Genomic DNA, 22,277 nt, shown 5'->3' on the forward strand with positions numbered 1-22,277 from the left:
CCCTTTTTTTTAACCAAACAGCAAAAGCAGCACAAAGGGAATTTAACAGACAACAAATTCCAGTCCCACTCCACAGCGGAAAAAAACTCTGCAAGTCAGGAAGCAGGCCAGATGCTGGCGGTACCTTTGAGACGGACAATTCCTTAGACTTAGACTCGAACAGGTGCTCCAGCCTGGAAGTGTCCACCTTGATAGGTTCCAGTTTTGACCACAGGAATTCTCTGCAGCGCCGGTTGTTCTTACACGGCCACTCGAAAGGCCGCACTTCATTCCAGAACAGACGGATGGTCTTCTTTTTCTTCGTGAATGCCGGCTGACCCCTGGGTACCTGGGGCCACCCTAAGCCCTGAGGAGCATTGAATACTGGAGGAGGAGCCAATAAATTACCAGGGATGGGAGGGGGAGGCACGCTGTCCAGCAAAGGTGGAGGGGGTGGGGGCGGCAAACCCAGAAAGGTAGGTGGCGGTGGGGGAGGCGGCCCAGGGGCCTCCCCATGACCCAGGTCCACGTCTAGGACGTCGATGTCATCCTCCTCTCCCAGGTCGGTGAAATCCATGTCTTGGATTCTGAGCTCCCTTGGGTTGGCCATGAGCTGGTCCCAGATGTGGTCGGACTCCGTCTTGGGCTGGGGGGATGCTTTCTCCGGGACCGTGTCATCGGCCTGGGTGTCGGAGGAGACGGGCCCTCTCCCCAGGTCCCCGCTGTTGAATTTCTCCGCGAAGGCTTTCACGCTGCCCCGGTTGTCCAGACAGCCCACGTCCACCCTCCTGACACTCTCGTCCTGCGCCAGGGAGCTGGCCTGCAGCGTGGATATCCTGCTGGCCAGGCTGGGCACTGCCTCTGCCCCCTGCTCAGCGCCCGCGGGCTCGCCCTCCCCCTTCTCCTCGGCATCCGTGGGCTTTCTGTTATGGGCATACAGCATGTCCAGCATGAAGCGTTTGTTGGTGAGGATGTCGCCACACTGTTCATTTACACTGGCATCCTGAACCCCCGCGGACCACAAACCTGAAAGCAGATAGGAGAGAGAAAAATGAGAAAGGCGCAGGGCCACACCCCGAGAAAACCAGGTAGGGAATCTGTGGGCTTTCTGTACACGGCCACTCAGAGGAGACAGGGAAGCAAGACCCCCGAAGAGGAAGGCGGTCATGGCTGGCAAAATGCCCTCGACCAGGTGCAGATGCTGCATCTAACGTCCAGTGACCTGCTCCAGGACCCGCGACGCCTGTACGTGTGACACTGCCAGGCTCCTGGGAGACTTTTCCTGACCTTCACTACTCACCATGACAGCTGGTCAGGACCCAGCCACAGGCGACCAAGGGGCTTCTGTCCTAAGCACACAGGGAGGCAAGGAAGATGCTCCCTCCCCCAGAGGCCTCCGAGAGGCTGTGGGGTTATTTCCATCGCTCTCCCTCCTCCACATCGCACCAGGGCAGCTCAAATCGCCCAGAGAGATGCATACACCACGCCACAGGTTGCACTTAAAATTCAGGAGACCCTTAAAGCTTCCTGGCTGTCTCTCTAAGACCTCCCCTAGGTGACCTTTCACACCCTCCTCTCTCCTCTACCCCCCTCACCCATCTCATCCTCGCACAGCGTGGCCCTGCTCCCTAGTTTAACAACTTCACAAAGTCAGAAAAATCTACCAGGGCTTTCATTACGCCTCCACTCGACCACCTGCACCTGAACATGGTCTAACTTCACCCATCTTAGAAAACACAAACAAAAAGCCCACCATTCACTCCATGTATCCCTCCTACTATAATCCAACTTTTCTCCTTTCCTTTAAAGTAAAGATGCTGATGAGGTGTTTTTGTGTTTTGTTTTGTTTTGTTTTGCTCACTGTTTCCAGTTTCTCTATTTTCTCTTGAATGAGTCTCAGGAAGTTTTTGCTCCTTCCACCTTTCAAACCTGCTCCTTTCCAGGCGACCGCCGCCTTGCCTGCTGCACTAGCCCCAGCTGCTCACCCTCCTCCCTTACTTAGATCCTTCACTTGCTTCACTTGGCTTCCGGGACATTGCACTCAGCTGGGTTGCTTCCTTTTTTCTGGCTGCTCCTTTCTCAGTATCCTGTGCCGATTCCTCCTTTATCTTTACCCTTGAAATGTCCTTGGACCTCTTCTCTCCAACCTTACTCACTCTCTTAGTCACCATCTCATCCAATCTCAGGGCTTTAAATACCATCTTCTGCCCTCGCCCCCAGCCCCCTCACTGAACCTGCTTCTCCTGAAATTGTTTCCTGTCTAGGATAAGGAAACTTCATCTTTCTGCCAATCCCCCAAATCTGAGTCATCTTTGACACCTCCTCTTCTTTTATCCCACACAGCAGGGCATCCTGTTAGTTAAATGGTCATGTTATAGTCAGAATCCAATCTTTTTTTTTTATCACCTCCCCCGTCACAACCCTGGGCTGAGCCAGCATGGTTTCTTGCCTACAGCATTGCAAGGTCTCACTGGTCCCAGCTTCAACTCTTGCCCCTCCACAGTCAATTGTCAATACAACAGCCACGTGATGTGTTAAAATATCTGATCATACCTTTTTGCTCAAAGTCTTCTAACGATGTCAAATTTCCCTGAGACAGAAAACCAATGACCTTGCAATGTTCACAAGCCTCGTGTGATCTTACCTGAGTTGTTTTTCATTTACCGCCACCACCCCAGGCAGACAGACATGAACATCTTCAGCTACAGCAGCTCCTTGGCATTCCTAGAACTCCCCAGGCATGACCCGGCCTCAGGGCCCTTGTCCCTCCTAAACAAACTGCACCCAGTTAATCGCATGGTTTGCTCCTCAAAACCCTTTATGCCTTTGCTCAAATAGTAACTTCTCAGCAAAGTCTTCCCCAAACACCTTATTTAAAACTGTGCAATGCTCTCTCTCGCCAACACTGTTTATCATCCTTTCCTGCTTTATTTTTCACCAGAGCACTTATTACTATATAACCTTCCACATAATTTTCTAATTTATTTTATTGCTGTCTTTTCCCCATCACTAGAAAAATTATAATTAGTGGTTAAACTGTCTTCTTCATTGGAATGTAAACTCCACAAGTGCTTTGTTCACAGTTGTATCCCCAGCATCTAGCATGAATGTATGAATGAATGAATGTTCAGGATGTCATTCCTCTGAGCTTGCTTCCTAAGGGCTAGCAGGACTATGGGAAAGGCATTTCAGAATGTGGTTTCCACCTGATACCAGAGCCTCCATAGATACTTGTATTGGGAGGTGGTAGGAGACCGAGGCCATCGACGTGAGCATGGGGAGCTTTCGTTTTACTGAAGGAGAGGAGCCCGATCAAACATGCTGGGGAGGACTCTGGTCTCGCCCACAGCTCCGCCTTGGACTTAGAGGAGGCATTCGGTGGGGAAGCACAAGCCCCATGTGCTGTTTCTTCCAGTGCAGCTTTGTCCTCCATGCTCCGCTCTGAGTGGCCTAACCTCCCCAAGGGACCAACACCAGAGCAAGGAGTGTTGGAGCCCTCCTGTAGGTTCCACAAACAAAAAAACTCTCACACCACCAAAGAGACAGGAGAGGCATTTGAGGGCATGACGGAAAAATCTGGTTATTTGGAGTCCCTACAACTGGTCATACAGCCCATAAACAGGGAGACTGCTTTGACGCCAGGAGGCTGGAGCAGATACAGTGGCTGAGTCTCTCTCTCTCTCTCTCCCAGATTGGCTCACTCTTTCTCCATTTATTGGGAAATGTTGGCAATTTCGTATTTTGGCCACAGGCAGAAGAGCCTAATCAGGTAACATTTTAAATGCCGGTCTTCTCACTTGCCCTCTTCATTCACTTAGGTCTTCTTACATCGTTATGCGGAGTGCTTCTTTGTCCCTAGTTTTTTCCTCTGCTCTACTTTATCTGATATGAATATAGCTACTCCTGCTTTTCTTATTAATGTTGGCATGCTATATCTTTGCCCAACCTTTAACTTTCTATCTGCCCATGTCATTATATTTGAAACTAGAGGCCGGGTGCACGAAACTTGTGCATGGGTAGGGTCCCTAGGCCTGGCCTTCGATCAGGGCCAATCTTCCCCAGCTGCCGGCAGCTGGCCCCACCCTCCACCCCCTGCCACCACTGGCTGCTCTCTGTGTGTGGGGCCACCAGCAGGGCGATCGGGCCCCAGCACCGTCTATGTCCACCACTACCCACCCACGGTTCCCAGTTCCCCATAGGGCAATTGGGGCCTGTGGGCTGCGGGCAGCTCCTGTGTTGAGTGTCTGCCCCCTGGTGGTCAGTGCACATCATAGCTGACCGGTCGTTCCACCATCTGGTTGATTTGCATATTACGCTTTTATGTATATAGATAAGTTTTGTACGGATAGCATAGAGTTGGGTTGCAATTTATCCATTCTGCAAATCTTAGTCTTTTAATTTTAAAGTAATTATTGATATGTTAGTGCTTAAGTCTCCCATTTTACTTATATTTTTTGTTTCCTTTGTTTCAGTCCTGTTTCTCCTTTCTTGGTCTTGGTAGCTTACTTGAACATTTTTTTAGAATTTCAACTTGATTTATAGTGTTTTGGAGTATGTTGCTTTGTGTAATTTTCTTAGTGGTTGCTCTAGATCAGTGGTTGGCAAACTCATTAGTCAACAGAGCCAAATATCAACAGTACAATGATTGAAATTTCTTTTGAGAGCCAAATTTTTTAAACTTAAACTATATAGGTAGGTACATTGTTATTAACTTAATTAGGGTACTCCTAAGGCTTAGAAGAGCCACACTCAAGGGGCCAAAGAGCCGCATGTGGCTCGCAAGCCGCAGTTTGCTGACCACGGTTCTAGGTATTACAGTACACACACTAACTCATTAGTCTCCTGGTATTGATGTTTTACTACTTAGAAGTGTAGACACTTTACTTCCATTTAGATGCCTTTACCCTCCCCACTTTTAAAATATAATTGTTGTATTTCCTCTACATATATGAGCACAATATCAAATATGCTGTAATTTTTGCTTACAACATCAAATATGATTTAAGAAGCTCATGAGGAAAAAGACAGCCTGTTAAATTTCCCCCTAATTTTACTCATTCTGTTGTTCCTTTCTAAAATTTCAAGTTATCTTCTGTCTTCATTTTCTTTCTGTTCAGAGGACTTCCTTTATCCATTCTTTAAGAGGAGGTCTGCTAGTGACAAATTCTCTTAAGTTTTCTTTAACTGTATTTATTTTCCCTTCATTCCTAATGGTTAGTTTTGCTGGATATAGAATTCATGGTTGACACATCTGGTTATTTGGAAGCTACTGGGTGGGGTGGGGATGGAGGATAGGACAGCCACAGATTTTCCATTAGTGGCGCTTGTCTAGGGCAGGAAATGTATTGATAATAAAAAGATTTTCTGTTCTGTTAGGCAATACTTTTCCCAATCTTTTGGCTAGGGGAATAAACTTTATTTGATGCTTCATTGCCATGCCATTCAAGTCTGAAGGTCCCTAGGTAGTCTGTTTTCTTTCCACATTTCAGCATCTCCCTATGATTGGTTGTTCTGTTATGCCCAGGATGTTTATAATTTAGTTGTCAGAGGGAGACCTGGGAGCAATGGAGCTTCTCCATCTTAACCAGATGCCTCCTCATTAATTTATTCATCAATGGTTTTGTGAGCCCCTACTGTGTTCTGGACGCCCAGCATGAGCTCACAATGAACAAGATAGACATCCCCATCCTCATGAAGCTTACATCAAGTGGAGACAAAGGACAGTTACACACGTAATTACAACAAAGTGTGATGAATGCTACAATAATGCCTCGCCATACGATAATGCATGGAATGGGACACACGAAACAAAGGAAAAGAAAACTACACAACGAGAATAAGTTGAATATCTTTCAAGCCTTGCAAGTTCATTTTCAAATAATAGATGCAATCATTAGAATAGGATTGGAAATCATTTTGATGGTCTTTGTGATTTAGCTGAGAACATTCTGAAAAGCAAGAGCTATGCTGAGAGAGCTGTCCAGACTCCACAGCTGCTAATGGTGCCTGAGCAGTGGGATTTTTTAAAAACCGAAGAGCTATCACATATAAACATGACCACATCTCTTAGCACCACTGAAGCAGAAAAGTCACCACAAAGCCCTAACTCCTGAGGGTATACACTTGGACACCACCAGTTATTGTTGGAAAGTCAATGGTCCTTCCCGGGGAGCAGAGTCTCCATTTTTGGAAAGTTGTCCTTATTTGGAAGAATATTGGACAATTTAATCCAAGAAAGTTTTGTTCCCTGGCTTATGTTTACTAAGCCAACTTGTTGATATGTTTTAGGCCCACTACACCTGGTTATGAGGAATAACTCAGAAAGCTATGCATAAACATAAAACATTTTAAGGCCAAAATGTGATCAGGAAGACTTTCCCAACACCTTGTACTATGACCATAATTACATTAAATGTGAATACACAAGTAGAATTTGGGAGACTAATTGTAATCTGACTTTGAAAGAAATTAAAGAAATAGTAATACATTTTATACATATTAGCACATACATCTTCAACCAAACAGACACAAGATTTTCAATGCAATATTTCCTAAGATATAAACCAGGGGTGGGAAACATCTGGCTCGTGGGCCGTATAAGGTCTGTGAAATCATTTGGTCTGTCCCTGCCAACACATTAGGGGTGAGTTAATTAAATGTTTGACCAAATATAGCAGCTAATTTTTAGGTTAATAATTTTGTATGGACCAAGAATGATGTTATAGTATCCAAATGGCCCTTGGCAGAAAAAGGTTTTCCACCCCTGATATAAACTAATAAAGTCTTTTTGTCTTCTTTTGACTAATATTGCAGTAAATAAAATCTAATATATTATAACTGGTAAAAATTCAACTACTAACTATTTTAGACTAAGCCATTGATTGGCAGGTCTCATGGGAGATATTTTGGCTCCATTCATTCATTCAATTTTCATTCATTCACCCATGCTTCAGACATAATGTATTCTTAATCTGTGAACTAACAAGCCAGGCATGGGTCATGCCACTGGTTGGCAGGCCATTGTGGAGCTTCCATGCTGCCCTTAGGGCTCCTTGAATATATGTCACTCTTAGCTCGATGAAGGCGGCTGTAAGACTTGCCTCCACTCTGAGGACTGTTAGTCGACAGAGCTGACTCCCTGACAACCTGACAGCTCTCAAACCATGGGCAGGAAAGCCAACCCCATGGTTTCACATATAAATAATAATTCTAAAGATTGTATAAATTATTTGCAATTTCTACAACCCTCTGTGGCTCCCTCCTCAAGTCCCTACTGAGAACTAACATTACATGTAATCCCTAATCATAAAGTCACTATTACATGATGAGTGAGCTGGGCCAGCCGGTCACCTCAGAGGCGAGCAACCCAGGACCCCCACCCTGAGGTCCCCTGGAATGTTTATGGAAAAAGGGGCTTGATTACCAGTGCCCCTGTCCCTGGAGAGCTTGTCCTCCTTCTCCTCCCTCTCTAACGTGCTGCTGGAGGATGAGATGCTCGAGGCAGAGCAGTTGTCCCTCTCGTTCACCTCCTCGTTCCTCCTCTCCTTCTCACTGAGGGAGGCTCGCTCTTCCAGTTCCTGCTCCACTTCGCTCTCAGTCCCCACGTGGGCAGGGGCTACTTCCTGGTTGGCATCATCGCCCACCTGCCCCACCTCCTCCTCTGGTCCTGGTTCTGGCGCAGGATCCTGGGTGCTCGCTGGTGGAGACAACAATGGAGATACAATCACAAGAGGAAGCGTCAAGGATGGTGTGAGGAAGGATGTGAGCTTGATTTCTCTGTGCTTTCCTGGCAGGCAGAATTCTACACATGGCCCCTGAGACCCCTGTCCCCTGGCAAGTCAACCAAACACGGGGTGGGCACTGCTAGGAAGGGACTGTGCAGCTGACATCGACCTTAAAATATGGAGATCATCCAGGTGGGCCTGATCCAATCCTGGAGCCTTTTGAAAGCAGGATGCTTTCTGATTAGCAGAAGAAAGAAGTCAGAGATATTAGAAGCAGGAGAAGGATTTGACACCACGCTTCTGGCTTTAAAGATGGGGAGCCATGTGACAAGGAATGTGGGTAACCTCTAAAAAGCTGAGAGTGACTCCAGGCCTACAGGAAACAAGGCATAGGGACCTCGGTTTTACAAGCCCAAGAAACTGAATTCTGCCAACAACCTGAATAAACCTGGAGGTGGATTCTTCCCAGAGTCTCCTCATAAGAGCCCAGCCAGCACAGCCTTGATCATGGCCTTGAGATACCCAAGGCCAAGAGCACCACTGAGTCATGCTGGACTTCTGACCTACGAAAACTCTTGGGTAATAAATAGGTGCCATTTTGAATTGCTATTTTTGAGCTGATTGGTTATGCAGCAATAGATAACTAATACATGAACCTTCTGCCTCTTCAGGGAAAGAGAAAAAAAATCCATGGTGAATCAAGCTGGTAAACAAGTAGCAGCCAATGTTTTATCAGTGGCTACACCAATGAGGCTTATCACCCTTTGCTTGAATTGTTTGCTCATAATGTAAACTAGTCCATAATTTGGAAAGCTACGTGAACAATCCTTCATGGGCACAGACTATTTGTAAACCTCTCAAGACTGGAAACATGACGCCTGTCCCAAGGTAAATGCCCTGCCCCTGTGTGCCATCCTCTAGGGAGCAGGGGGTGCCACCGCAGGGCTTTCTTTGCATACTTTTGCTGAGCAAACTCTCTGCTGTGGGCTGTGGATAAGTAACAAAATGATTGAGAATACAAAAAAATTCTGATACAACTGCCACATATGAGGCCAGAAGAGTCGGACTGGCCACCCTGAGGATCTTTGACCAGTGAGGGCACAGCCACATTGAGGGAATCTGACATTGTGCTCCGAGAGTGTGAGCTCGAGCCCTAGGCAAACACATTCAGATGGGATCTGCCCGTGGCAGGAACTGTGAGAGACCTTGCCAGACCCCATAAGAACAAGCAGACCAGGAAGCTCTCTCTCTGTGGGGGTATTGTGCCAACTCAGGTGAGCAGGGATGGCTGGCAGTGGGGTGTGCTTAGCGCCCCCAGTAGGCCAGGCAGTGGCATTACTATGGGTGAGGAAAGTTCAGCATCCCAGTAAGAACTCATACCATCAGGACTCTCTGGGCCAGCAGACCCGCCCCTCGTCTGCTCTCAGGCTGCCTTTCTCTAGGAATGCATCAGGGAACTTGGGAGGGAGGCAGGCAGTGGGGAGGATGAGATGCCTGGGTCACTTCCAACCTCCACAGGAAGAAATACTCCTTCGTGGGAACCCCCTGCCCAGGGCCCTTCAGGTAAAACTGGATGGAGGGCCTCTCCCTTCTGCCTGCCCGTAGCTTGATGACATGTTGTACACCTTCTGCTGGGGACCCCAGCTTAATACAGGAGCCTCTTCCCTGGGAGATTGCAGGAAGGGAGGCCCGGCAGCAAAGGCCCCTGCTTTCTACCAGCCGTCCCTGCTGGGTGACTCCAAGAGGGACAGTTATAGGAACTGGTGATATGAGGGCAAAGTTTCCGGGTAGAGATGCACTGACTGGCAGTAGCAGGAGGAAACCATAGGGCATGACCGTGAACGTGAACCTACATGCCTATGAATGAGCGTGTCAGGCACTTTTCCTTAAAAGCCAAACCTGGGCTGGTACAGGGAAAGAGTGAACCCGTCTTTGAGAAAAATTCCCTTTGGTGTTGAAGGAACTGTAATGGTACCTTCTCTTCATCTGATAATAGAGTATTTAGTAAAGAGATATAAAACCCTCTCTGTTTTACAAACATGGCGAAAGCATAGTTTCAGCAACAGCAGTGTCATCCTTTGGTTGACAGAAAGCATCTGTTCTTGCGCACATTAACTTCAGAATAGCCACATCAAAACGAAAATGTGTTTCCAACAGCCTCGCATGTGGCATGCATTTGAGTTGTAATTGGGGAGCATATGGCGAAAACTGGCGAGGGTGCCTTCGGGTGGTTTCATTACTGACAGGGAGACGGGCGCAGTTGGTTGCCATAAGTCTGTGTCTACTCACCCTCCCCAGGAGACAGGCAAAGTAGGAAGGATCCAGGACTTGATGGTTGTTTGACTCTAGCCTACATGCACCCCACTGTCATCTCCTTCCATAGGCAGAGGCTCTGCCCTCTGATTAGCCAGCCAGTGGCTGCCTGGATAGGTGTGGGAATGGGCATGCAAGCTCTAGGAAGCCATGCACTCTTGGGAATAAACAGTGCGATTGCACCCCCACACTTTGGGGCCTAGCTTCAAATATGGAGTCAGATGTTTATATGTGTGATCCAACCACTGGGGTGGTTTCTCTTTTTCATTAGCTGGGGAGCTAGTCATCTCTGAAACTGATCAAATGCAGACTCAGTGTCCACCAGGTCTGACCACAAATCTGTGGTATGTGAGGTTGTCCTAATGATGAACAAATTAAATACTATTCATACAGACTCAAGTCAAGCAAAACCATCAAGGATGGAGAGAGTGAAGGCAGAGAGCAAACACATAGCTGCTCATTCCTGACGATCTCTGTGCACATACATCCGGCAACACCTGTGGCATCGACATAACAACAGCCTTGTTTTCAGAGGGCTCCCCACATGGCTAGGACACAGGGCATAAAAACCCATCAGCAAGTCACAGTGGTACGTGGCCAGGCACCTATGAGAGTTCACTGGATGACAAGTGACAGGAGTCCCTGGAAGGAGCAGCCAGGGTCCTTGGCTATACTGATCAAACAAGGGCAGAAGGTCCCTGAGGACCAAGACCACGCCTGCCTCTTATGTCCCAGTGCTCCTAGGCCAGCATCTGCTCACATTCTTTCTCAGTGATACTCAGGAAGCACCCTGAGAGTACCTACCAAATCCCAGATTTCTGCTCTCCTTTCCCATTACCTTTCATCAGGGACTCCCTCGTCAACACCCCCTTTCACACATATACCATCACTGCCTTTGAGTCATTGCCCCGCACCAGGCCGGCTGCTCTCTGGGCAGACACAGGGAACAGTACCATCTACACTCCCCGAGTCCCCAAGAAATAGAAGAACTAAATTAGTCTGCAGGAAAAGTCCAAAAGACAGCTAAGGTATTTGCCAACACCCGGGTGAAAACTGCTCACAACTTCCCACTGTTGCTGGTCCCAGTATTTATGAGCCTTTCTCTGGCCCAGCAGTGGTGTTGATGGTGAGAGAGACAGTGACGCAACACAGACTTGGCTCTTGTGGAGGTTACAGAGGAGCCAGGGATCCTACCCTTCTTGCCTGGCCTCTGCCCGGCAAAGGTGGGCCAAGCCTGCCACCAATGGACCCAGGGAAAGCCCAGCCCTCGGCTCCCTCACAACTAAAAGTATTTATCAGCCTGGCCAGTGTTGCTCAGTGGTTGAGCATCAACCTAAGAACCAGGAGGTCATGGTTCCATTCTCCGTCAGGGCACATGCCAGGGCTGCGTGCTCGATCCCCAGTAGGGGGCATGCAGGGTCAGCCGATTAATGCTTCTCTTTCATCACTGATGTTTCTCTTTCCCTCTCTTCCTCTCTGAAATCAATAAAAAATATTTTAAATATTTATCAATATTACAGCTATTCTAAGAGCAAAAGCATGATGCCCTGGAGGGTACCGTCAGGGTCTTTGGCAAGACCTGGGGTGGGATATGTGTATCTGAGCTAAAATGGCATTTAAGCAGAGTCTCCAAAGATGACAAGGAGTTAAAAGGGGGAAAGTGGACATGAGAATGTTCTGGGCAGAAGGAGGAGCGTGTGCAGAGGCTCAGAGCAACGGCTGTGCTGCAGGAATGAAAGATGCCAGCATCAGGGGCCAGGGCCACTGTAAGAGGTAAAGGCCTGGAACTTTACTCTCAGGGCTAGGATGGCTGCTCAAGTGGAGACAGGCGGTGCTTCAGTTTGTCTGAGAGAAGCCCCCCGCCCCATTACAGCTGCATCACAATCAAACTACAGGCATGCCTGCAGCTGCGAGGAAGGCTCCTAGTCCGTGTGGAGCAAACCGACAGGAGGCAAATGCTGCAGACCAAGAGGCAGAGGCAGAGGCAGAGGCAGAGGCAGAGGCAGAGGCAGAGGCAGAGGCGGGTCCATGAACTCAAGAGCAGAACAAATGAACTGCACTGCTGGGAGAACGCAGGGCAAGTGACTGCGACTCTGGACAGTGAGGTGGAGTCTTCTGTCCCAAGACCCACTGGGGAGGTGCTGTGTTAGCCTTTGGGGAAGCAGGGCATGCTGTAGGGCTGCCTGCCTGTCGGGAGGTCTTCTAATTGCTCTCAGAAAGCTGAGGCGGAGGAACTGGTAAAGGCTCAGGCCAGGGGGCCAGCAGGAAGGGAGGGGCAGGGCAGCCACTCCCAACCATACACCTGCAGCCCCATCTTCAAGTCAGGGCTCAGAAGTGGCTGTGATAAACCAAAAAGCAAGGCCTGCCAGCCTCCCCTCCAGCCCACCACTTTGCCACACTTGTCCATACCCACTGCACCTGCCAATCTCCTCTAACGGAGAAAGGACACAGCGATCTGATGGCATCTCTGGGGCTGGGCAAAGGAGGGGGACTATGAGGAGTTGGGCAGGTGCCCAGGCAGCCCTTCTGCAGGCGGCTTTGAGTTTGGAAATAAAAGGAGGACATGGCAAGAAGTGCCTGGCAACATGCAAGGTGTCCAAACCTGGGATCTGTCCTTCTGGACCACGTCCCGAGAGAGCAGGCTGATGGGGGCTTGGCACTTCCAGGGGCACTTAGCCAAGGCCAGAAGAATGCATTTGGCTGGGGCCTGCACTGACCTGATGCAGAGGGCTTCCAACTAAATTTTACGCCTGGGGTGGGGGAGTGTAAGGAAGAAGAAAGAAATCAAAATTCAACTGTATGAAGGAATACAGTAATGGGTCACTTAGGTAACGTGGAAGGAATAGCAGGAAGGAAGATGTGTGTGGTAACCAGGAACCTGGTTGTTGCCATCCTGGAGGAAGGACCCATGACCTGAGCATGGTCACTAATGGGAATTCATTATCCAAAGGAAACGGACTTACAGGAGAGAGAGGTCAGGGAGCCAGGATGGGACCATCAATATGAGAACTCCAGGAAAAGAGGGAACACTTAAGTGTTTTTATTGAGGGAATATAAGAGGGTGGCCAGTCAGGTGACTGGTACTCCCCTCATGTAGATCACAAAGGTGGGAGAGCAACGAGGATAGCGCAGGCCCTGAGGATTTCAGCCATTCAGCCCTGGTCCAGGTCAGCCAGGGCAGACATCGACCAATACCAGCTAGTTCTCTCTGTCCCCCGCAAAGCCCAGCACTGATTACTCATCTCCTGAAAATCCTGGTAGACACCAGGCCCAGCTTGGCCTTAAAGTGAAGTAAAGAAAGAAGTTACTATGAATTGAGCACCTTCTATACACCAGGGAAGGCCTAGATATCATACACTCATCACCCTATTTCTCTCACACCAACCTTATGAAGGTTAGCGTCCCATGTGAGAAATGAGGAAACAGGTTCAGAGAGGTTCAGTGGCTTGTCCAGGGCTACAATGGGCTGGACACTCGCAGACTGCTCCTCCAGACCCAGTCTCTGCTCCGCTCTGCTGGCCTCTGTGGAGAGCACCTCCCAGGAAGAACCAGCCAAGGTGGGCAGAAGAAGAGGATGGAGTATTTATGCCCCCGCTCTCTTCGGATGGGCCACCATTTGGCAGAAGTAATTAGGCCACTAATTCTGTCCCATAGGCTCCCTCCCAAGTCTACAGAGATCTTATTAAGTTCCTCCAGGCTAGTTTCTGGATGCCTCCCCAGCCTCAGATGGTCCCCTGACCCTCTGCACATCTCTGTAAGGAATCCCTCAGGCCCCCTCTGAGCATGCGTCATCTTCCAGAAGGATTCACTGACAAGCTGAGCAAATACTAGGATTTGAACCTCAAATGGCCTGAATGAAAGCTTGGGCTGTGAATCATGATGTGCCTGTGTGGTGACTGACTTAAGCCTTAAAGGAGAAATATACTATAATCATTTCTTTAAAGAAAAAGTATGGTGGGCACAAACGTTCCAATTCTGCTTTCATCGATGTCCCTCGCAGCAGAGTCCAGAGTGTCCAATTGGAATCTCTTGTCATGCGATTTTTCTTTGAAGAGATAAATTGCTGGTAGAAAGATCTGAATTTAATAAGATGTTGGGTGGCTTTGATTGATTTCAATCTGTGATGGTGTCTCCGATGACTTTGCCAGGACTTGGCTTTCTGGCAGGTCTTAGGAAACCAGGGGCTGGGCCAGCCAGTTCTATAATAGTGGCTCCAAATTGTGTAGGTTCCAGGGACCTCCCCAGTTCATAGCTAATAACTAACACCATCGACTTTCAACTGTGGCTGAATCACAGAAATGTGAAAAAGGTCCCAAGAGAAAAAGCTCAGAACTTTGAAAATTCTTTAGCCTTTGCTTTTGGTGTTGGGCCAGCTCTCTCTAAGCTGTTCACTCAGATCCACTCTGCTGCTGGGTTTCTTAGCATCACTACTATGGATATCTGAGGTTGGATAATTCTTTGTTGTGGGGGGCTCTCCCATGCACTGTAGGATGTTTAGCAGCTTTTCTAGGCTCTACCTACTAGAGGTCAATAGCATCTGCTCCCCAGTTGTGACAACCAGTCATATCTCCAGACACTGCCAAATGTCCCCGGGCCAGGGGTGTGGGGGTGTGAGGGGGAGACAATTACCCCTGGTTGAGAATCACTGCTCTGAGTGAATAGCCTCATTAGGATGGGCACAAACTCAGCTTATTCAAGCTGTACAAAAGAAATACTTTTGTCACCTGCAAGATTCTGAGTCATCAGTCTAATGAACTTGTATGCCTTTAAATTAAGCCCAGTTTTGTTCTCACAGTTCAGAGCTACATTTTCTAAACCAATAAGGCCGAAGCTGCCTCTTAAGATGAAAACCATACATGGTCAAAATTACCTTCCAAAGGCCTTTTGGAAGATGCCACTTTATGAAGCCCATACCCACCCTCACAGTTCCAACCATCAAGGTTTTCATTTAGCTTCAGTGGAATGCTGTCAGAAGTACTGAGCTTGTGGCCATGGGCCAGTTATCTTCAAATACAAAACCTTAAACTCTAAAGCAGTGGTTCTCAACCTTCCTAATGCCGCGACCCTTTAATACGCCGGGTACTCGTATGTGGGCGTATCTGCATGTGGGCGGACCCGCCTGAAGACGGATAGAGGAGCGGTATCTCGGTTCCTAAGACCATCGAAAATATGTGTTTTCCAATGGTCTTAGGCGACCCCTGTGAAAGGGTCATTCGACCCCCAAAGGGGTCGCGACCCACCGGTTGAGAACTGCTGCTCTAAAGTCACATTTGATGTAGGAAGTCATTCATGCTTCAAGAGGCACATGAGAGTCAGGAATGGCCCAAGAAAGAAACAGATCTGTGGCCCTCATGTCATGCTCACAGGGGGACATACGCCAGAGTTGATGTTGGGCAGGATTATAAACACGATTAAATTGTAACTTCCACTCCCCTCCCCCTGTGCCTCTCAATTGGTTATGCTTCTGACCGAGTTCACTTGGTTAAACATATATATGCTACCACTCCACTGTAGTATCATGTAGGACAAAAGGAAGCCAGTTTTAGGTCTAATTATTCTAATGGTTAGCATATAGATTCTATTTCACACCATAATCAGAAAATTAAGAGCAATTTGAGGTTATTGTATCATTTATTACTGTCTCATTATTTTGAACTTGAATCTTATGCATGATTTCAAACATCAGCCCCCATTTATGAAGACTTCCTTTGAGCTCTTTATATTTCTATTTTAAGGTTAGGTCTTGTCTTGGTTCAAACAGAGTCAAACAGGATCAACCCTAATATCTGCTTGTCCTGCCATGCCCAGGAGGGCTAGTGGAACTCCTGGGTTAACTACATGACCATTTTCTTTTCTTTCTTTCTTTTTTTAAAGAGAAGTAGACTTCTAATTTTTTTTAAATATATTTTTATTGATTTCAGAGAGGAAGGGAGAGGGAGAGAGAGATAGAAATATCAATGATCAGAGAATCATAGATTGGTTGCCACCTACACGCCCCCTACTGGGGATCGAGCCAGCAACCCAAGCATGTGCCCTTGACAGGAATCAAACCCAGAATCCCTCAGGCCACAGGCCAATGCTCTATCCACTGAGTCAAAGCAGCGAGGGCCCATTTTCTTATAAGAGCAAATCGGGAGACAAGCCTAGCTTCAAACTGGCAACACATTTCAACAGCACTTATAGTTCTTGTCAAGCCCCAGACAGAAACATCAAAGATGTCAACACAAAAACTGCTATTTTGGAAGGGATATACTAGCATTAAAATGGATAGTCCTAAATAATAACAGCTAGCAAATAAACTGATTGAATTTGAGGGTATTTTTTCCTAATTCATATTTTTTCAGGTTGAGCAAGATAGAGTTACTGTTAATTAGATGTTCTAATGTGATTAGTAGCAACCTCATTCATTTCATAAATATTGATTTAGACTTTTCATGGGCCAGGCACTGTGTTGGGCACAAAGAAGTCATATGTGAAAAATTGTCTTCCTTAAAATATTTTTCAAGCCAAAGTGATCTCTTAAGTCAGAGTCAACAGATATTATAATATCAAAACAACTAATGTATAAGGAAAATATTAGCTTTTCCTTCTAGTAGAGTATGACCAAGCCTAAGCAGAACCAACTAGCCTGAGACTGGGGTAAAACTAGAAATCCACCACATTTAAATTATTCCAAAAGGTTGAGCCTTTCTCACTTGCATCTATTCACTAATGGATGTGGCTTTCCACTAATCAATGATTCAGTTTATTTGCGCTTGTTAACAAATTCATTCACAAAGAAATGGAGAAAATTTCAGTTAAAATAAAGGGTATTTTAAAAGGCAGTGGAATAAGTATTTTAATTATAAATTTGTTGAGGATCATTCTCTGAATTTTCTCTCTTTTTTAGAGTTTGATCTCAGAAAGAAATAGTCCTCATATATATGTCAACTTTGTAAAAGTTTCCTCTTTATAGTAGGCCACCATCATTTCTTCATTTTTTACAGAGTGGCCTATATAGTCAAAGATGTGTCCTCTATCATGGTCTGTGTAATAAATATTACAGGGGAAACAGCTGTCTCTGTTCATTAATGTGTCTGCTTTCCTTTTTCATGTTGTTTATTCATTGATGAGCTCATAAAACAATCATTAAATGCCTATTCTGCTCCAAGCATTGGGGGTAACAAAGGTGAGTGCAAGCATGGGTCCTCCTCTGAGGAACACACGGATGAGGAGGGAGAACGATTGGATATGAAGTGAGATAAGCCCTGTATCTTAGGGACGCACAAGCTGAAGGGAAACACAGAAGAGGAAACAAATAATGCTTTATAGAAGAGAAGATGCTTTAACTAGATAAATAAACGTCCAGTGGCACCCAGTACAAGAGGGCAGGCAGGCACAGAGGCACACCTGAGAGAACATGGCACCTTCCAGGTACTGATAGCACTTTGGTGTTAATGGAACATAACATGTGGGGGTGGTTGTGGTGGTAAAAGCCTGGTTGTAGGGACTAGATGACCAATAGTTAAGGTCTTAACTTTATGTTGTAGGTAGTGGAGAGCCACTGGAAGATTTTAAGAACAAGGTATAGATAATGACTTTTTTGATTGGGTTGCTAAGACGAACCTAGAAGATGTAAGATCTATTAGAACAAGATTAGAGATGACTAAGATTAGGACTAAGGCATTGGTGATAGAAAGATAGGGAAGAGAGAAAGGAGCACAGAAACACTTGGTGATTGACTGGATAAAGGAAAGAACATTGAGGGAAGAGTAAAAAATTACATGTATGCTTCCAGCTTAAATGACTAGGCCAAGAAAGATGGTCTTAACCAGATGAGGACTAGAAGATACAAGTAGGTTTGAAGGTTGGAATTTTATGGGTGAGAGATGGGTGACATATCTCATCTGAATGTCTGGCACCCATTAAGTCTGCAGTGTCTGAGGGGCATTCAGATGGTGATGTCTAAAAAGGTTGGATACATGCTGCCTGAGCTCAAGAAGGCCAAGGCTGAAGATGCAGACCTAGCAATTTTTAGCACATGGTAGGTAGTTAAGATTCACAGGTAGGGACCCAAGGTCACAGCCATAGGGTGTGGCATGAAAAGAGATGGTTGCTGGAGAAGGAACCTTGGAAAAAACCTGACACTTAGGGGGCAGATAGAAAAACAGTAAGAAGATTGAAATAAAATGATGAGAAAATAATAAAAATGTAGAAGACATGAAAGTCAATTAAAACACTGAGTCTGAAGATTATCTAGTGGGATACACAGGAATCCAGAGATGCTGACCTAGAAAGTCAACAAAAATCTACTGAAACTTCTCAGTGTATCTAGTGGAGGAGCTTTCTCAGAGGATGTTCCAGCTTCAGAAGGCTCCAAAGATTCTTGCCATGCTCAGAGACAGATACGATGCATTCCAGGGATTCTCTGGAAACAGCATACTTTTAAGGACTAAAAAACCACTCTGTGATTATGTTGCCCCACACGGGAGGCATTGTATCATTTAGTACAAATATCTTATGGAGGTTGGTGATGGAAAGACAGGGGTACTAGAGGAAAAAGAGGAGTGGTGGAGGTGGCAGAGTGGTGATCAAGGTCCTGACCACAGATAAAGACTCTAAAAGAAACCAGCGAGTTCTTCATTTTTACTATAAGGAACCAGAGTTATTCTTTTTTGCTATTTCTCAGTCCCAGTCACTGACTGAAAATTCAAAGTATCACCTGATTAAGAATGCTCATTGTCCCTACCTGTGGAAGCCTCCTCACTGTACCTGGAGCATTTTCCCAAGGCTCCCACCTGGAATGCAAAGCACTGATGTCTTTCTGGATTCCCTGTTAGCACCTCTAGGTACAGAAAAACTCATTCACCCCCCAGAGCCTGGTGCAGACTGGGCCTTGCAGCTCCTGATCCCTTTTGCTATGTCAACAACAAACAAGCTAATTACTGTTCAAAACCTTAAATTTTTTTTATTTACATGAAACAGATTTTAGGATACAAATTTGATGATAAAAGTTGGTTCAAAACCATTATAACCCAGCGCTTAGAAACAATTCTCCAAGGTTCTCTTGTGTTCTGCAGTCCTGCAAGCAGAGGCACTGATAGCCTTTGCTCTGGACTATCTTTCTAAGGATGTGTGCAAACAGCCTTGGAAGACAGAGATAGTGTCTCCGTCTACAGCACAGGACAGGTTTATTGCCCGCGGTGTAAAAGACAATGTCTTTCTCTGGGACAAAGGGAAGACATGCTAACTGCCCACTCTCAAAGGGTTGGAATTCCTAAGCGCAGGGTTTCTCTTTGTGTGCATTCAGGTACCACTTGTGCCTGTACATATCGCCTTGTGGGAACTGGGGCTTGGAGAATGGCACAGATGCTGATACTCTGGCTACTATTGCTGTTATAGCAATTAAGTTCTTTGTCTCTGATCCAGAAGTTTCATGTCTTCTGCCAACAACATCCATGAAATTGTGGCAGGCTAACTTACTAGCTTACCAAGTACGGTAAAGTCTTAGACCCTTCACAGACTCTGATACCTGATTGCTATCTGTAAAGTTAAGTTGATCACATGATAGCCTTCTTTAACAACTTTCCCAATGCCATTATTTGCTTTGTCTTTACTTAAGTATACTTAAGTAAGATTCATAATTTGTGTACATCAAAAGGATTTAAGACTGCCTGGTTGGTGTGGCTCAGTGGTTGAGCATCCATCCATGAGTCCAGAAGTCACCAGTTTGATTTCCAGTCAGGGCACATGTTTGGGTTGTGTAGGAGGCAGCTGATTGATGCTTCTCTCTCATTAATATTTCTGTCTCTCTCTCCCATTCCCTTCCTCTCTCTAAAATCAATAAAACATATTTTGTTTAAAAAAGAACTCAAGACTATTCAATGGTCTAACACATGGTGCAAAACACACTGCAGGCAAATGTTATTCTCTATAGGAGGAAAGATGGGAAGGTTTTCCTTTTTCCATGTTTAGAGAGCATGAAATGGTAAGGCAAAAAAAAATCTAATGATTTGCAAAGGCTCTCAAAAAGAACTCCACAGCAGGTGTAGCAGGCAGGGCCTTAGACTTGGGTAGAGTTCCTGAGAGATTTTGCTTAATTAACCAAGTGGCATCAAGTAGCAGCAGTAAGATGAGGTATGGGGAGGTGGGGCAGCCCTGAGTCATAGAACCACAAGGAATCTAGTTTCCTGCCAATTCATGAAATAAGGGACTGGAGGTGTCCAAAGCTTTATGCAAAGGAACTAGCATGCATTAGGCTGGTGATTGATGATATTCTGCTGACACTGTGATTGATGATAATATAGATGTCTCTGATATTTGCCAGAACAAAAGTGACAAAGATGCTCAATGACTGGTAACAACAGCCATGATGATGAATGATACCTACATGAAAAATGAGTATTATTTAAACAAATTGAACATTTCAAGATACAGGTATATGTCTATATTTTGTTTATGGATGTGAAGATCAGGAAGTTAGAGGCATTGTCCTATTGACCAGTACTTTCAACACTAGAATATCTAAGAGAAAATATCAGCATACCATGTCAACAATTTCTGTGCATGCCTCCAGGTAAATGCTGGTGAGTAGGACATGGCCATATACATCACGGTTTATATCTCTAATGGCCAAACAATGAGATATTTGGAAATATCTAGAAATCCAATGATAGGTAGAAAAGAAATAAGTGTTAAACATATTTTTCCCTGACGGATCTCAGAGGGAAGGGGGGGGCGGGATAGAGGGGTAGGGAGTGATTGACCAAAGAACTTATATGCATATTTGCATAATCCATGGACATAGACAATAGTGTGGTGAAGGCCCAGGGTGGGGCAGGAACCAAGTGGAAGGGGGCAGCAGGGGAAAAAATGGGGGACATCTGTAATACTCTCAACAATACAGATAAAAAAATTAATATAGTGTGGTAAAATTTTCAAATGCATCTCCAAAGCATTATTTCTGTGTGCAACATATGAGTGGGGCAAAGTAGGTTTACAGTTTATTATTTTCAAATGGAAAATAATACAATAATTAATAAATATTAATACAAAAAAAATTGTTTCGTGTACTCAACTGTAAACCTACTTTTGCCCCACCTTGTAGAGAACTAAACTAAAACTAAGAAAAATAATCCAGCCATTATACATGCTTTCATGGTGTCACTAGTAGGTGAAAGATACTTATAACCACTTGATGGCAGCTTCCTTCTACCAGGAAAGGCCATCTGTCCCCATCTAGTCTCAGGAGGGACTCGGGTGCGTGAGCCAAGCAGCAAGGAAGGAACACAGTTCTAGCTTCCAAGGGGTAGTTCAACCCTGGGACCACCATCAATGCCTGCATTTGAGATGAGTGGCGTTCTCCACTATTTCCATGAAATAGGTTACCTAGATCTAACACCTGCTAGGACAAAAGGTTACCTTGCTATGTTATTTCACATCTGCTGCATCTTTTTCTCTGTGAGGATAATTTACTTGTTCCTAGAGTCATCTGTGAGTTTTTTGAAATAATAGAAAATAAACTTATTAGATAGATATTCTGACATATACCCCCAGAGCTCAGGGGAAATAAGGAAAATATAATGAAAGCAATGGGTGAAGAGATAGGCTCTTCCATGTTTACCTAAATTTTGGGCTGATCGTCTCTGTCAGTTATGGCATAATGCAAATGAAAACACATGTATGTGTTTCTTCCTCACTTGGGCCTGATAGTTTCATACAGAGAAAAAATATTCAGGCCAGCACCACTAAATTCTAGGCAGTATTGGGACAAACATCCACCATGAGCCACAAGAGAACCAGATGGAAAAACAATTCAAGCACACACTGACCTGAAGGTGGGGGTAGTGGCACAACTCATACAACTTACAGCGATTTAGCTGGGAAGGTTTGGGGCTGAGAGATCTCACTAGATGGCACACAATGCTATGGGTATTTTACCATTAGCCCTTCCCGCTTTAAAAACATATTTTGTAAGAGAAGCTTTTGGTATTTTCATATCTTTTGCTATTAAAAGTTGTCCAGAATCTGAGTAGAGAGTTTTAACAAAAGAACCCAGGAAGTGACCTTTAATCCCAAGGTACACAGAATTCGATAACAAATAGAAAAATATCCTCTTTTTTGTAAATAGAATTCTGAAATGTAGGCCATGATATTGCAGATACTGGGAAGACCACCACCACAAATACTGTGATACCATGATGCCCTGAGAAATGGCTGGGCTGAGCGCCAAAACAATAGCTGTACTCCCAGCAGGGTGCCAGCACCTCTTTGAGACTCGGT

At 45.7% G+C, this 22,277-nt stretch overlaps 1 protein-coding gene across 1 annotated transcript in view; it reads right to left on the reverse strand.

Annotated features, from left to right (window-relative positions):
- FHOD3 (formin homology 2 domain containing 3) overlaps nucleotides 1–22,277 on the reverse strand; it is a 347,834-nt gene that overhangs the window by 46,689 nt on the left and 278,868 nt on the right. Inside the window, exons 19-20 of the mRNA XM_014540586.1 lie at nucleotides 7,403–7,675; nucleotides 125–1,005 (exon numbers count right to left, since the gene is read on the reverse strand). Of these exons, the coding sequence (XP_014396072.1) occupies nucleotides 125–1,005; nucleotides 7,403–7,675 (1,154 nt within the window). The remainder of the gene's footprint in view (nucleotides 1–124; nucleotides 1,006–7,402; nucleotides 7,676–22,277) is intronic.

Source organism: Myotis brandtii, unplaced genomic scaffold (assembly GCF_000412655.1).
Source record: "Myotis brandtii unplaced genomic scaffold, ASM41265v1 scaffold248, whole genome shotgun sequence".
Lineage (NCBI taxonomy): Eukaryota > Metazoa > Chordata > Mammalia > Chiroptera > Vespertilionidae > Myotis > Myotis brandtii.